The sequence below is a fragment of the Cupressus sempervirens genome, chromosome 2, assembly GCF_028749045.1.
Source record: "Cupressus sempervirens isolate cs-2001-9-10 chromosome 2, ASM2874904v1, whole genome shotgun sequence".
NCBI lineage: Eukaryota > Viridiplantae > Streptophyta > Pinopsida > Cupressales > Cupressaceae > Cupressus > Cupressus sempervirens.
The window spans coordinates 127,080,545-127,098,365 of record NC_143119.1 but is presented as its reverse complement, the minus strand read 5'-3'; the positions used below and the strand labels follow the sequence as shown (position 1 = coordinate 127,098,365).

General features: G+C 34.2%; 1 protein-coding gene across 1 annotated transcript in view; it reads left to right on the top strand.

The window, feature by feature from the left end:
• Positions 1 to 6,172, top strand: part of LOC149571366 (putative E3 ubiquitin-protein ligase SINA-like 6) — a 46,228-nt gene extending 40,056 nt beyond the window's left edge. The window contains exon 2 of the mRNA XM_089812906.1: positions 5,112 to 6,172. Coding sequence (XP_089669032.1) covers positions 5,112 to 5,750 — 639 coding nt within the window. The 3' untranslated portion in view covers positions 5,751 to 6,172. The remainder of the gene's footprint in view (positions 1 to 5,111) is intronic.
• Positions 6,173 to 17,821: the final 11,649 nt, after the last annotated feature.

Below are 17,821 nucleotides of genomic sequence, written 5' to 3'. Positions count from 1 at the left end.
AAAAAAAAAAAAAAAAACTTTTTCTTCCTTTAACTTTGGCTCAGTTTTAGAATTAATATTTTGTAAGAGTTTTCATATCAGTACTGCTCTGATACCATGTTAAGAATAGTGGATCTCTGATAGACAAACAATTACAAAATGCTTGTAGATAAATTCTGATTCAAACTATGCGGAATATAAGTACTTGTCCTTTATTGTGACTTGCAGCAAACCTTTATCAGTCTTCCTTCTTCAGCAATGGTTAAAGCTTCTGATCACTGTATAACAAAAGTGAAGGTGATAACAATATATATATTATCGATACTTATCCGCAGGTACTTAGATGCCTTGAATCGATGCTTTCTCTGCAGTGGTGAATGAGCACATATATATAAATGGTGAGAGACATGACTCTTCGGAGTCATGTCTCTACGTGGCCCAAAAGCCATGTTAGTTAACATAATAGCTGTCCAGAATTTGTTTTATATGCCGTCGCCCGATAACAACACAAGGTCCCGATAATAATCATAATAAAGGCAAGGCACAGGGTATGAAACCTGACACAAGCAATATAATCAGTCGCTGATAATATGAAGCCCGACCAATATAAGTTGGTCAACATCATGCACATTTTACTATCAATATTTCAGATGTATGACAGAGATATATGCATACTTATATGTATGCATACATCAGTATGAATATATGTACATATGCATATGTCTCTGTGATGCATATCAGACAGTGGTAGCATATTTATATCTTTGTAATGTATAGCAGATATCAGTAACAAAATACAGATGCTTATATCTCTGAGATGTATTGCAAATAGTGGTAGCATAAGAGATTCATGTTTTGCTTCTTTTGACGCTAAACATTAACAATGCAAACCCAAATCTATCCAAAACTTCCATGAGGAATTTCCTATTAATATTATCATAAGCTTTTTTAATTTCCAATTTAATCATCATACTTGCCTCTTTAGCAGTTTTGAGGGAGTGAAAAGCTTCATGAACAATAATAATGCCTTCATAGATAGATCTTCTAGGTGCGAAACCACTCTACTTCCCTAAGATAATTGAAGGTAACAACAGTTTTAACCTATTAGCAATAACTTTGGAGATAACCTTATAAGTGGTATTGCAGAGGGCAATGGGTCTGAAATCATCAAAGGATTCTTTAGCACCTTTTCTGGGGATTAAAGTAAGAAAGGTGTTATTAAAATCTTTAAAGATGAAACCACCCTTTCTTGATTCTTCTACCACCTCCCATAACTCCTTTCCCAAAAAAATTAAGCTTTCTGAAAGAACAGGGTTGGGAAACCATCGGGCCTGGAGCTTTGTCGCTTCCCAAATTAAACAGAACAGTCTTTACCTCCTTCTCTGAAACGGGTTTCATCAACATTTGATTTTGCTCTTTTGTGACCGTCTTCGGAATTACCTCCAAGAGTCCCTCAATATTGTGTACCTCCTTGGAGTTTTATGCAAAGATCTCAGAGTAAAACCTTACTGCCTTCGTGTTGATTTGATCATCCTCTGTCAAAGCCACTCCATCCTTATTTTTAATAGAAAAAATCTTGTTTACTGCCCTTCTACCTTGGACCGAGTTATAAAAAACTTAGTATTATGGTCTCCCTCCCTTAACCAAAGTTCTCTAGATTTCTGTCTCCAAAAGGTTTCTTGTCTTTATTAGATCTCATTATAAGCCTTTTTCAAAACAGTTTCCTGAAGGTAAATAGCATCATCCATCCCTCCATTCATGACTTTTTAATTCAGATCTGCCAAATCCTTTTCTAGTTTGAACTTTTCATCAAAAATGGTTTTAAAGGCTACTCTATTCCAGATCTTTAGTTGCTCCTTTACAAAGTGAAGCTTTTAAAAAAATTTAAAAGCCAAATTACCTTATCTTCTTGGTGCAGAATCCCACTAGCCTTTCATCCTGTCCAAAAACCCCACCTCCCTCAGCCACATCTTCTCAAACCTGAAAGGGGCTCTTTCTGGGGCAGAATCGTTCCAGATCCGGAGGCAAATGGGGAAGTGATCTGACCTGGTTAAAGGCAAAGGTTCTGCCAGACTGAATTGCTCCACTTCCCACCCAACAAGAATCTATCAATTCTTTCAGCAATATTTGTGTAGTCCATCCTACGGTTGGTCTATGTAAAGTTACCATTATTTAATTCCACATCATGGAGATCATTGGATAAAACAAAGTCAGCAAAATCATGATGGCTTTGGCTGAGACAACTTTTCCCACCCAATTTTTCCTTAGGAGAGAGGATAGCATTAAATGCCCCACCTGAAACAAACAGATTATCCTTTATCCCATTGATCTTTGATTTCAGCAGAGACCAGAGTTGTAATTTTAAGTTTCTACTGCAAGGCCCGTAAATATTAAAGGCAAAGAAGCAAATCCTTAATTGGTATGAGTGAACTTTAACCAGTTGCCAATTTGCACCTGAATCAACAAGACTCACACTCAGCGAAGCCTCCTTCCATAATATGCACATTTCCCCAAAAGCACTATCAGCCTCCACAAACAGACCACCCCACGAACCAAACTTTTTTGCAAAAGAAAGAATACTATCACCACTTAATTTGTTCTCTTGAATAAAAACCAAATCAGGTTGCATTTGATCAATGCCACGCTTGATCAAACGTCGTTTGTCGGGGGCATTGCACCCCTGACATTCCACGAAAGAAGCTTCATTTCTGCTGGGAAGAGATGTAATTTCTCCCCGATCTCAGCAGTTTGAACTGGTCTGCTGCACTACCAGCAATGGCAAGTTTTACTTTAGCTGATTTAGGACCTCGCTTCTTTTTTTCTTTAATGTTAGGCTTCTGAATTTGAGACGGAGTCTGAGAAATGGTTCTTTCCTGCACATTATCCAACTGATCCTCCATGCCACACTCCTCCTGACCATTATCCTTATCATGTGAATAATTCCGAGTTGGATAGCAAGCTGTTTCCTCCACTATCTCTTATACTATCCATGGCCAGCTCCAGATTCCTAATGGGAGAAATTTGTGTATCTTTGAAACCTTCCAGGTTGGTTCTTAATTCCCCTTTTGGAGTAGAGACATTGCTGGTGGCCCCATCTAAGTCATCTTTAAATTCTGTATTCTTTCTTCTGTCCTCCATTTCTTCTCCAAACTAGGGATAGCCTGTTTAAATGCTTCCATAGTATCCGGCGCAAGAAGAGAGAGTCCACTTGATCCGAGAGCCTCATCTATAGCACAACCTTTGTCATAAGCCTCTGTCGCAATTTGGGAGTAAGGAGTTTCTTTTACCACTTGCATTGAGAGCGGAACATTTTGTGTTTCCTCCAAGTCCACCTCCAAACCTCAAACTGAAGCATATCTGTCATCCCTCTCAAGGGGAAGCTCAGTATCAATCACAAGGGAAATATTCTTGTGTCGTTTCACAATCATTTCTTCCTCAAAAGATATAGACCGGGGGGGGGGGGGGGGATCAGTTCTCTTTCTCGTAATGTCTTTGACCATATCTATGCACAGATTATCTTCGAGCCTTTTACCTTTAGAGTTTGCCTCTGTTGTGACACTCTGAGCTTCCGCACAATCCACTTCGATCCTAAGCCTCCATTTCCCATGAGAGGTTCCCAACATAACATAATCTGGCATGATATAACATTCTTGCATGTTAATCGGTATTTTAGAATACTGATATAAGTTATTGGAATGCAGAGCTTCCTTAGACGAGATGTAAGACCCAAGACTATTGCCAATAGCTTTCAAAGTCTCTTCATCTTTATATTCCCAGGGCAGGTTTTTCAACTTCACCCAGACTATCACATTTTTCACCTCTTCTGTGTCAGGGTTGAAATTTGGGTGCCAATCATAAATATAGATCCCTTTTCCATTCAGCGTATAAGGTCCCCCTTTCAAAATATCCTCTTTGTCAGATTTCGTTGGGCATATGATCACATAAAACTCGTTTGAGAGCATCTTCAGAATCATATTTTGTCCCCATATCCTCTCTATCCAGTTCTGCACTTTAGAAATAGAAGGCCAAGGGCGCAGCCATTTCATTAAAAAAGCCCTATTTTGGAGCCTATTGATAGATTCCCTCCATAAATGATTATCCACAGGTAAAGTCGTGGCTCTAATAATTTATTTAAACCCTACACCGGTAGTTACCTTTGCTCCGGAGTCTTTCCTGGTGTCGACATTCTCATGCCGCTCACCAGGCTTCTGTCGCCAAAATTTTTGTTCGATTTGCTTGAAGCGGAAGTTGCTTGGCACTGGGTAAACACTATTATTGTGTTGCCATCCCCAGTTCCTGTTCTTCCTGTCCCCATCATTCCAGTTGAAGTCGGAAAAGCCAGCATATTTATCTGTAGGTGTAATCTTTGTGGTCCTCCTTGGAAATCTAAACCTGGTGTTGAAAGCATTCAGACGATGTCTTTGGGGAGATTGATTGCTCCCATTAGTGTTTGCTCCAAAAACCTCACCATCCACTTGAAGTTTCAATTATCTAAACCATATCCCTTGTGATGCTGGGTTCCCCCATGGCACATATGGGCACATTCCAGGCCCATTCCCATATCTCCTTGGCTGTCGCCATTCCCGCCTACTTTCTCCATAGCTGTTGCCGGCCAAAGTCGCCATAGTAATTTCATTTAAAAATAATTAACATAAAAGTCCCCAAGGATAACAATGTTTCACTAATAATAATAAAGGCATAATATTTCCACAGACCATCTTAGCAAGAGAGACGGTGCTTCTGGATTTAATTATACCATTATTTCTCACGTCATTGTCACAGTCTACATTACGACATAAATATAGAGGAAACTGGGATCTTTATGATATTTCCTGTTAACAATAAAAAATGAAAACGTAACTTACAATATACTCGATTATTTTATACTTGGATTTAATTGCATTAGTTTCATTCTTAAATTATCTTTTAATTGATGGATCAGCACTGTTAGTATTTAATACAATCCCTTTTTAAATGAGCATTCTAGACTACAGAATAAGTATTTGATAAGAATGCTACTTCTCAAGTACCAAATTGGTGTTCTTATATATGCTTTATGTTTTTGTGCATCAACTTATCTTCCAGTTCCGTTATTATTTGCTATTAATGATCTCTAATTTCTGATGAGGCAGTGCTCAAATGGACACATAGCCTGTTCCACATGCTGTGAGCTATTGTACAATAAATGCCATTCATGTACTAAACCAATTGGAAAGATCCGTTGCTTGGCCATTGAAAAAGTGATTGAGTCTGTTAAAGTGGGTTGCAGATATTCTTGTAGTGGATGTACCGAGATGGTTAGATATTCTGAAAGACGCGATCATGAATCCAGATGTCGGTATGCGCCATACTTATGCCCTGTATCGGGATGCAGTTTTACAGATTCATCAAAAGTGTTTCCACATCATTTCACAACCGTGCATGGGGCTTCTGCAGTACAATTTAGCTATGATGCTTGGTTCACTGTGACAATGGATACAGATGAGCCATTTTTAATTCTGGAAGGTGAAGATATGGTTTTTCTCATCCAGAATAAAATGAAACCTCTTGGAAATCTAATTTATATACTTTATTTTGGACCAGTTTCTTTGGAAGAGCAGTATTCTTATAAAATTGAGATAAAAAAGAAAAAACGGTGTTTGACAATGGAAAGTTTGGCAAGAAGCATTGCTGGCAAATGCGAGACTCTTCAGGACTTCCTTCTTGTTCCAATTGAAACTTATGAGGAGAATGGACGATTTACATTTGAGATATCATTTCATTGCTTATGAATAAAAGGGGAAACACCGTAGCAAATTAAGGGAGTGCCATTAAGCTCCAAATAGAATTGTTCTCTGCTTTAATCCACACTTAAGTCTGTTCTATTCAGTGAGATCCAAATACGTGAAAGTACCTCAGGATATGTGCCTGACTGTTGAATCATTCTGTTATTTTATTTAGGACAATGGCATTTCTGGGTCCGTTTTTAGTTCGGTGACTTTGAGACCAAAGAAGTCTGAGCATCGTAAGTGCAATGCTAGTGTAAATGATATGTTAAGCCTTGGGTTCGTTTTACACTCCAACAATTTGAAGCATTAAGCGCACCACTAGTTTGTCGTGTTATAAATTAAATCTCATGTTGTTAAGTGTACAGTTTTGTTAAATTTTCCTTCTACATTTGACTTTTTAATACGAGAAATTTATTTGGGGTGTATTTTTCTTTTCCACTTTCTGATTTCTTTTCTACTGGACAAGAATGGTAGGCAGACATTGGCGATGAAAGGGGAAAAAGATAATCAAGTAAAATCCAGATGTAACATTGTGATGGAACGTTGCCTGACCGATTTGTTTGTTTTAGCTATTTTTCTTAGATGTACACTTTTTGCTGAAATGCTGCTGGATGGTTTTGAATTTACAATTTAACATATACACTTGGGACGTTGAAGTATATTTCATTTTAATGAGCTTACTGAGTATTTTATCCATGAATTTTGTAAATTGAATAATGATATAACAATTTGTTATTGTTGACAACATGGATGGTTGGGTAATGCCAGAGTGACAAGACAGTTGGGTTTTTCTTGTATCCAATAATTCATAAAATATAGTTGTAAAGATTATGTTAGTGATTGATTCGTCTGTTTTCACGCATAATGTAATATCAAATTATTCAAATATCAGTTCTTGATGCAGTTCCAGCACGTTGAAATTTCAAATTATTTAAATATCGGTTCTTGATGCTATAGAAAAAGATGTAGTTCTTTTAACATATTATACTTTTGTCGTCTTTAAAATTGACATAACAAATTTTGGTAATCTTACGTAATTTTTTTAAAGGTATTTGTAGGTGTTTTTTTGGTTTAAACATATTGGTAAAGTGTCATAAAGATAAAATGTTATCCTTCAACTGTGCTCTATGTAACCTTATTTGTGTGTTTCTTTTGAAGGTTTCCTTGGAGTTAAATTCCAAAATGCTTGTAAAAGTTTTTCTTCGCTCGATTTTTTAATCTTTTCTTTGTTTTCAACTTTCTTGTAAATAATTTTGATTTTTTTGGCATACAATAATAGTTCTTGGAATTCTACTTGTTTTGAGTTTGGTTAAGCATCAAACTCAAGGTTATATGTAGATTTTTTAAGTTGACAACACATCTTGATTTTAAATCCTTTGAGAGGAGATTTTTTGACATTCATTTTAAAATTTCATCTCATTCTTAGTTTTTGATCCTAGTCTTTAATGTTTTATGAAAATGGGCCCATTTAAGTCTTTTTTAATAGCACTTTATTGAAAACTGCAGTTATTTTTACTAAATATTGATTACATGGGACATTGTTTATTATCAGTAATATGCATTTAATTGATTCACAAAATTGATTACAATGCCACTTGTATTGATAGATTTTACTTTCCCACCCTTCAAAGCCCATCAAATTCAAGCAAGATTTAAAATGCAACCCATAAAGCATATAGTGCTTAACAAGAAACAACACAAAAAGAAGATAATATCAACTTGAGAACCATTAAACCATACTAGCAAAAATGGGCAAGTGGAAGAACAAGGTTTAGATGCTAAACATCAAAGGAACCAACCCATTGCCTCCTCCCTTAAAAAGTCAGGAAAGTAGTGGAACCCCACAAATCCATTAGGAATTTTACATATAAATGTGAATGTTATTTCACAATGGCTTCAAACAATAGATTTAATGTGATATAGGAATTGCGAAATAGTGATATCGCTATGTTGAATAACACATTCTTTTTTGATGAATAGACCTTTTCTATTAATTAAATATTAAAGATACCTATCCACAAAAAAAGGGGCCATGGGATACAAGATCACCCTACGAGTTACTCCAACATTGGTTGAGGGTATCAACCATCAAAAGGTGGGGAATTAGCTATGGAAGCCCAACTTTGGGTTTGTAACTTGTCATAGGAGTGGTAGGATACCACTTCCAATCTTTCCACCATGGGTGAGATGAATGAATACCAAGCTCGTGCAATAGATGGGGAGGCACCACAGAAACTAGAAGATCAATTGTTTGTCAATATGGATAGATAAGCTTGAACTGCACCTATAGGTCCTCCCATGAGCGAAGGCTCATAGTAACCCAGGAGAACAAGTCTTTGGGTGTCTTGATTCCCCTTCGAAATAAGCGTAGCACGCTAGCTTCTTGAATTTTAGCCAGTGGAACACCTCAAACAACAAACAAGGAACACCACAAATTTTGTTGGTTCATAGAGAGCTCATCTTTGTAACGCCCCGCCATGTGACCTAAAAGAAATTAACCTAAAGTTTTACTAAGTTTGACAAACTTTTTTTTTTAAAGATAAAGATACAACAACAAATATAATTTAGCGGAAGCATTAACATTCACATAAACACATACCCTAAAATAGATTACAATTCTTAAGGGTCCCATTTGAATCACATTTAAGTTTAATTAGTATTAAATCTAACACATTGCATCTTCACATCATGGAATAACTAAAAGTATAAATCCATTTAAATAATATAAAGTCATCTCGAATGCCACTTGGCAATAAACAGAATGCACAATCATCCACTGTACAACTCATAGGGTATGAAAGGCTGAAATAATATACATCATGAAATATATAACATCATCTCGTAAGATCTATGAAATTAAATACAATACGCTAGGTATAACCATCCATCGTAGAACTACAGGAATAGATAGAAAGGAGCATCTGCACAAACACATCCAACAACGGCATTTGACAGTCAGATCTCAATGGTATAAAGAAAAAACACTACCACCCAACCTCATGGAACCCAAAAAGGTTCGTTCCCATCGCGCTAAGGAGATAAACTCAAGTTCCAAACATGATAACAAACTCAAAAGTCATCGCACAAACCAACTCTAGGGTTACCCGGCTAGTTTCTTGATCCTCCGACCCCCTAGTGACTCTGTGCGGCGCTAGTATCCTTTCGTATTGACAAGACATACTAACGAGTCATCTCTAAGGTTACTTGGCTAATCTTTTAATCCTCTGGCCCCCTAGTGACTTTCTGTAGTACCAATATCTTGTTAATTCATTTTAAACCCATTTAATGAAATGTTATCACTTATTAGAACAACCTATAATGGGTTACCTAGGCAACCTCTTTAGGGCTCCGACCTCCATTGCAAGCCACTTCCCAACACAACATACATATAACCTACCCTAAGCTTAGTAAAATCAAAAGATCACAAAAGATCACATATCATATGTCAGTTTTTAAACAAGCATCTGACAAGCATTGAAATATCATTGGTCAAAATACAAGCATCACTAAAATGATCATCCTAATAGGACTGATCCAAGAAAGTACACAAACCAATCTACGTCATAACATGACATCACCAATAACTAATCATACAAACATGTCAGTCCTATACAAGTGACTGGAAAGCAATCCAAATACAACTGATCAAAGATTCAAAGGTTATATCAGATAGGTCACACCATTTACCTCAGTTTCACACAAGAACATTGGAAATCAATAACAATTGATAGATCAAAATAGTTCATAAAGAATCCAAGATACATTACAATGGTTGAGTATAAAAGATCGTATACAACGCATCATCATGACATCATAGACAAAACTCCCAAGCCTCTGGAAATACAACCTGACTGGTCAAAGCCAAGTCCAACCCTGACACCCAACAGTAAAATCACATGTCATAGAAAGAGTACATACAAAAGTAACTTTCATAATTCATTCTATTTTGGAAAACACACAAGTTTAAACTTCACTATAGGTTTCCAAGTTTTCATTTTCATTTCCAAATATTACAGTTAATGTTTTCGATCTCCATTAGGGTTTCAATTTCCAATTTCTCTAGTTACTAGATTCACTAAGGGTCTGTTTGGTTGTTGGAATATGATTTCAGAATTGGCATCCAAAATTCTTGATTTGAGATTCTGGAACTTGAAATCCAGGTTTTGGTTTTGGGAAGTCAATTTGGGTCTGTTTGGTTCACCAAGAATTCAATATGAGAATACACATTTCCTTCATTTGGTTGCACATTTAGGAATTGGAATTGGAATATCGACATGCACGAGTTTTTTTTTAAAGATGAATGAAATGTATTTTTAATACATCATTTTAGTGTGATTAAGATATACCTTACACATTATATGATTTTAAAGCCATTATATCTATTGTCATTAAAATTGTGGAAAATACTTAGTCCACCAAAATAAAACTACATTAATTTATAAATTATTGTGATATTACTAAAAAAATGGTTGAATATTTGTATACAAAACAAGAGCTTTTGGAGAGCTTGAGTCCCTGCCTTATGCAAGGAGTGGAAGGTATCCAAGGTAGATGGTACTTGCCATTGCACAACACATATTACGAGGTGTTAACAAATCACGTCTCAGAAGAGGTGGTACTTGTCATTGCACAACACATATTGCCAGGTGTTAATAATGTAATTTGCATTGATAATATTTAATTTAAAATGGATAATTTTAAATTATATGTAAAATACAAAAGTAGAAATTTTTTGTAGTTTATATAATATGTGAATTTAGTGCTAAATATAAATAATACTACTAATTTTTAATAACTTTATAATTAATTATTTTGAAGAAAATTGTAGAATCTGAAACTAACCAAATCTTAAATTTTATCTAAATTTTGTATTGTAAAATTTAATATAAAATATAAAATGCAAGTATGCTTCTAATAATACAAATATATAAAATGTAAGGTCCAAAAAAATAGAAATAAATATAATATAACATTTGTGAAATATAAAATATCTTTTAATTTAACTAGAATAATTTAAGTAGTAAGAAACAAATATAAAAAATATTGTACAATATTTAAACAAAAGAATATTTAAAATGAGTTAGAATATATAAGAATTGTTGAACATCTTTATATTATTTGTATTTTTCAGATGTTTTTGACACAACATGAAATACATTTTATTTATAATTTCTCATATTTCAAATTTTCATATAATTATCTTGAGATTGTTAATTTTGGAAAAAAAAGTCTAATAATTTCAAAATTTTAATTAGGAACTAAATTAAATTTACAATTTTTTAAAAAAGTTAACTCATAAAACATATAATAAAGTTCTATCTTTATTTAATCGTTGTCGCATAAGGTTCCAATATACAAGGCTAAGTAAGAGTCCAAAAGGCAATGCAAAACATTCAATAAAGTTCTATCTGTATTAAGCTCATTGTTGAAAAAGGCTCTAAAATACAAAGCCGAATAAGAGGCCAATAATTACATATAGAAGGTGGCGTAAAAAGATTATTTCAGCCTCTCGTGCCTTAAACATTTTACACATTTCATCATACATTTCATCTTTTGTCATTGAACCAATGTTAGCCCTGGCCACCTCTCGTGTCTTAGACATTTTTTACTGATTTTTTTCATTATGAGTAGTAGTAGAGTCAAACCACCTGAAATGTCCACAACCTCCATTCCTCTGCAATACAAAATATTAGTTCATACTAAAGAGATTACATGTCATTAGTTTGAAACATCCAACACCAAAATTCGCGCCTAGGATCTTTGCTCGTGTGCGACACTTTTAATATGCATGCCCCAACACCACATGGGCAATTATAAATGGGCACAATTTTTGAAGCCATGAATCCTATATCAAAAAACAATGCACCATGTCTTAATTGGTGTAGAGGCCAAACAAGCATATAAACATTCAGGAAATCAGTTGCAAGGAGGATTTATGTTGTTATTACGTACTAATGTATAAATGTTGTGTAATAAATAGTAAGATAAAATGTTTATCAAGTGGCTAAGATGACCTTAACTTGTTTCAGCTTTACTTGGTAGCAAAGATAAACTTGTGTTGGTCTTAGATTAGTGGACTCTTCACTGTTGGCATTCATCGCTTTCAAGACTTCAAAAGAAAAAATTGTTGATAATGTATACTACATTCATAGCTGGAGTATGCTCATTGCTGAATGAGTAAACAATTTGCAATTTGAAATAACAATAATAGAGTTTTCCCTTGCTTCCTGTGGTTGTATTCAACAAATTATATTTTATTCTTTTTTAACACAATCTCCAAACCTCCAAAGCACATTTTACGGTTGTGTTGATCCAACAACTGATTTTACATTTTTCGAGCTTGAAGGGTGAGATTGAAATTTTAGGAAACAAATAACATAGATGCACAATAGCTTGAAAGTTACAATAGTTTAAAATATGGCAAACTTTATGAAGTCCAATACAATGAAATTCAAACAAAACACCGCCCTTCCACGTGACTTTAAGATGAATTTGATCTATGGTTGTGTTGAACCAACTACTAGTTATATTTTGTCTACTAGATTTCAGAATTTGAAGGAAGAAATTGAAATTTTAGAAAACAAAGAAAATAGATGCACAATAGCTTGAGATCAAATTGATCTAGCTCCAATTGCAGAATATTTCATGGAAGCTCAATACACAAAAAATTTAAACACAACACCCTTCTTCTAAATGATTTCTAGATAAAATGCATTAGATTAGATTGAAGTCTGTGAGTACCACTCTTCCACATGAATTGAAGATGAATTTGATTTGATTATATTCAAAACTGTGAGTTATTGTTTACATTAAAAGATCAAATGAATCTCATATCAAACTTGTGAAATAAATCTGATGGGCTGAAAACTTAATGCTACATGCACATGTGGGGGCATGGATCACAATACAAGAAAGGTCCTGAATCACTTGCATAGCCTTGAAGCTCTTGGCGGTGCTGAGAATGGTGGGTGCTGTAAATAGTCATAAATAGTGATAAACAACTTTAGACCAGTCATCATATAATTCATGATATATTTATGACTAATCTACATCCGGGTAATTGCATTCACATATAAAGATAACAAATCAGAAACTTAATAATGTAATATCAAGTGAATAAGACTAAATTCAGATCATTATAACTTAATAGTGTCAACATAAATTAATGTTCTATATGATCTATCCAAAGTTTCCAATAAACAGATGATAAAATTCTGAAAATCCTTGGTCATATCCATCAAACGAGATGTGAACCCACAAAATTTAGTAACATTTAACAATTATAAAACCAACCTCAATAGTATATGAACAACAATAAAGGTACTAAATCCGTAAAAACTTTATTCTAACGTATTCAACTCTCTTCTCTTTGTTCATTATTAAGAACCCTTTGGCTTTATCAGGATCAGCCACAAAGGTGTCAAATGCTGCAATCAAATCACTAATACTAAGTTCATTGGTGGCTTTTAGTGCAGCATAGACATCTTGTAAATCTTTTAGCATACGCTCTTCATCCAATTCAATAAATTGAGGTTTGAGTAGGGTCTCATTTAGCTTATCAATTGAATGAGACATCCCATCCATGGAACTAGCCATACTCGCCTTCTTCCTCTTTGGTCTCTTGCTTGATGATGCTTCACAAACATGTTTTCCACTTGTTGCACTACATTGATTGGACACAGGAATATTCATATCTTCATCATCCAAATCAGCAACAGCCTGAATAGGTGTATGAATGTCCTCATAATCATCATCAAGACCAATACTCTCATCCATATGGTACCCTTCTTTTGTGTCTTGTGCTGTTGTTGCTGTGGTACCCTCAACCATGTCATTTCCCACAATCAAGGCTAAGTCATTGTAATATTGAAATGAATGCCTCTTAAAAACTTTTGCACTTTTAAATTCTTTCCTTTGCATGTTGTCATAAAATTGGATTACTCATGACTATCATTAATATCTTAATAAGTTTTTAAATGAAAACGATACATTTAAATGGCCATGTTACCTTAAGCAGCTCTTCCCACACATTGTCATTGACATCCATCAATTGTGTGGACTCATTCCATGCAAATCCACTTGTACTTTTTAGCTCTTTCATTATCCTATATCTTGTTTTCTAGGTTTTCAACTTGTTCTTGAAATTGTCCCTAGACAAATTCATGTTCATCTTTGCATTGAACTTCCATTCAATGGCTATCCACGCTTCTTTTTTAAATCCTCCCTCACCTTTCCTACCCAAAGTGACTTGTTCATATATACATATATACATATATATATACATATATATATATACACACATATATATATATATATACATATATATATATATATATATGTATATAGATATATATATGTATATATATATGTATATATGTATATATATATATGTATATATGTATATATATATGTATATATATATATGTGTATATATATATGTATATATATATATATGTGTGTGTATATATGTATATATATATATATATATATGTATATATATATATATATATATATATATATGTATGTATATATATATATATATATATATATATATATATATATATATATATATATATATATGATATTCAATATTTTGATTACATAAAACATCAATATAGAGCTACTGCTCACTCACTACGCACCCACAAAATTATCAATATTTTCTCTGTTAAGCTATAGTGTTTTTTTTTGGTTGATACAACATTACACAAATACTATGCTCCCTCTTTCTTACTTATCAGATTGTTCTACCCTGCTGCTGTAGACACTGTTTTTCCTTAGACTTTTCACACACACAAATAAAACTCACCAAACTCAACATAAATTTAACACAATAAAAAAAAGAGGAAAGCTAAAATTAAAGGTATTTGATCTAAGTTTCAAATTCACCACTGGAAGTTTCTGGAACTATTGTTACTTTGTTTTCACTTCGATAATCTTTAGCTCTTCGTATACAGAATAATACTTTGTGATTCCTTATAAAAGCATGTTGTTGTTGTAGTAGAGAGTTGTCCTGAAGTAGGAAACCTTTCATTGTGCCATAATCTTTGATTTTAGATGTATCTAACTCAATTGCAGATGATCTTTTGAATATGTTAGACTCACAGTTCATGGAGCAGATGCAAGAAATTAAAGGTGTTGTGCTCAATAAGGAAGTTGTTGAAGGGACAAAAATTGATGAATTTCAGGTGGCAAATGGTGTATTAGATGTTGAACAGGCTACAAAACTCAACAAAGGATTAGAATTGGAGGTGGAAAGAAGCCGCAAAGAGCAATAGGAATACTTAATAAGTCTGGCAATTTGATAGTAAAAACAATACTTGATCACAATGAGCAATATGAATACTCAATAAGTCTGTCAATTTGATAGTCAGCTTAGGAGGAAAGGCTGAAGAGCACCACCCATCCCCACGTCTTTTATAATTATTAATAAGTGTATACTTACATAAAAATAGCCAAATATAGAGTTATTCATCAAAATAGCAGAAAACAATTTATATAAAGAAAGTAAAAAAAAACACAAGGAAAAATTAATTATTTGAGTACATGCTTATTTTGAAAGTGAAAAAAGAGAAAATATATGCCCCATTGGTATGGAGATATGCTAAAATCAGCAAAACAGTGGTTAGAGGGAAAATTGGAATACTGTGACTTCACATCAGATATATTATATAAAACAAATTTAAATAAAGGAAAAACTAGAGGAAAATAAGGAGAGAAGAAAATGTGTACCAAATGTCTGAACTTATTATCAATAGGCAAATCAATGCACATGAGCTTAACAATGGCGTATGAAATTGAGAATCTCTAATTGATAAGACAACCATGGCTTCTTCACAGTCCCTATGATGTGCTGAATCATGTTTTCCAACACCTTTATTTTATTAAGACACTGCAACGACTATGCAATACATTAAAAAACATTAAAAAAAGATTACAAAAATATTTTACCCTGAATTCAAACATTAAATATTAGAAGGGTTTCATTTAGGTTTTTGCAAATGGGATTGCAAGCTTTGGGTTTAACCATGGAGGAAACTTCGTAGTTAAGTGCGCTCAGGCTGGAGTAGTACTGGGATGGGTGACCTCCCGGGAAGTCCTGGTGCTTCACCCCTGTGAGCATCACCTAGATCCAATGAGTGCTAAGTGTTCCATTTATTCTCATGAGAGATGGATTCATGTTGAATCACTACTCATGAAACATGGGTCAATGAGTTTGACTCAAAATCACACAGTTAAATCCTGATAGCAATATCACAATTTGACTTATTGTGGAAATTATCTCCTACTTATCAACTTACTAGTAATTGTTATAAATAGTTCGATATTTGACAATGGGCAACATTGTTATTCCACATTTCTATATTCATGACTTTTCTATAAATTTGCCAAATTTGTATTAGATGAGGCAAACCATGGCTTCCTCTGTTTCTTCCATGGAAGCACATCTTTAGCTCTATGAAATTTCTCTTTCAGCAGCCAAGCCCATGGCTCTTCAGGCTGCTATTTTACTTAACATTCCTGGCATTATTGCCATTTATGGCAGTGAGAATTCCCTTTGTTTAGACCAAATTCCCTCTCTTTAGGCTGAGGAAAGGCTGAAGAGCAACAAAAAAATCAATGGAGGACACAGCAACAAACAGTGCATTATCTTTCTCATAATCTACACAACTTAATCAATATAACTTCATAGCATCATCAATAAGCAATAAACAACCATATCATAATAAGAGAGATTCAAATTCAGTTTGTGTAAGAGCATCTTGTTTCTATCACCTCCAAGATGTATTCAGGTAGGGATATGTACAAAAAGATGGAAGTAATGTGTACGATCAAACACAAAAGAAGGTCACTTGCATTAAAGAAACAATTGCATCAAGTCAAGATGGTAAAGGGAGAAACAATCATAACTTTCTCCATGAAGAGTTTAGAGTACTATTGTAGACCAAAATAACATTACGTAGCACTAAAAAAATTAGAGCTTTCCATATGACATTAAGTACAATATATTTGAGCTTTCCATGTGGCATTAAGTACAAACATGCCATATTAAGATCGAGCTCTATAATCATCCCACATACTTTTGGCTATATCACCTCTAAACTTCCCCCAATCATCTCTATCACGTTGAGTCATCCCATATGTCTCAAGTATTGGTACATTTATCCCCTCACGATCATCTTCCTCTTCAATGTCAACTTCAGAAGGAACACCATCCTCAATGGTAATGAAGTTGTGTAGTATGCAACATGCCAAAACAATCTTAATTTGGGTCATGATTTGATATGATGTCGCATTTCTTAGGATAGGAAAGCGCTGCTTCAAAATGCCAAATGTACATTCAATTGCGTTCATGAGTGATGAGTGGCGGTGGCAAAACAACTCTTGTGGGTTGTTTATTGGGTTTGTCCTCGAGAACTCTTTTAGGTGGTAATGTGTGCAACAATAAGGTGCAAGAAATCCAGGTACATTGGGATATCCAACATCAACCAAATAATATTTTCCTAAATAAGATAAAAATTGATTAATATAACTTTTTAACAATTGTCAAATGTAGCAGCATATAAAAATACTTGACATACCAAGGGGAACTACCAACTGATTAGATCTTGATAGGGCTGAAGCTAGGACACGACTATCTGCAGCTAATCCTTCCCATCTAGCAAGGACATATTGAAACTTATTATCAAATGAAGACACACCCATAACATTTTGAGACAAGTTTCCTTTTTTATCACGATATGGAGCTTGAGTGTCGACATCGATTGTGACTGGAATATGAGTTCCATCAATTGCTCCCACATAATCCAACAGTAAGAATACTTATAATCAAAGGGAAAAACTTATAGAATTTATAGTCAAGGAAACAAAAGTGTACCAATAGGATATGTACCTTGAAGTACAGATCAAAATGGTCCTTCCCACTAATTTTTGGAGGAGTGTTTGGACTAGGTGGTAAGAAATAATTGCTATGGAGTGCCAAGATTGCCGTCAAAACCTTGTGAAAATATTGGCTTATTGTCTCTCCCAAGTGACTAAAGTTATGAGCAATCATACAATTCCTCAAATTATGG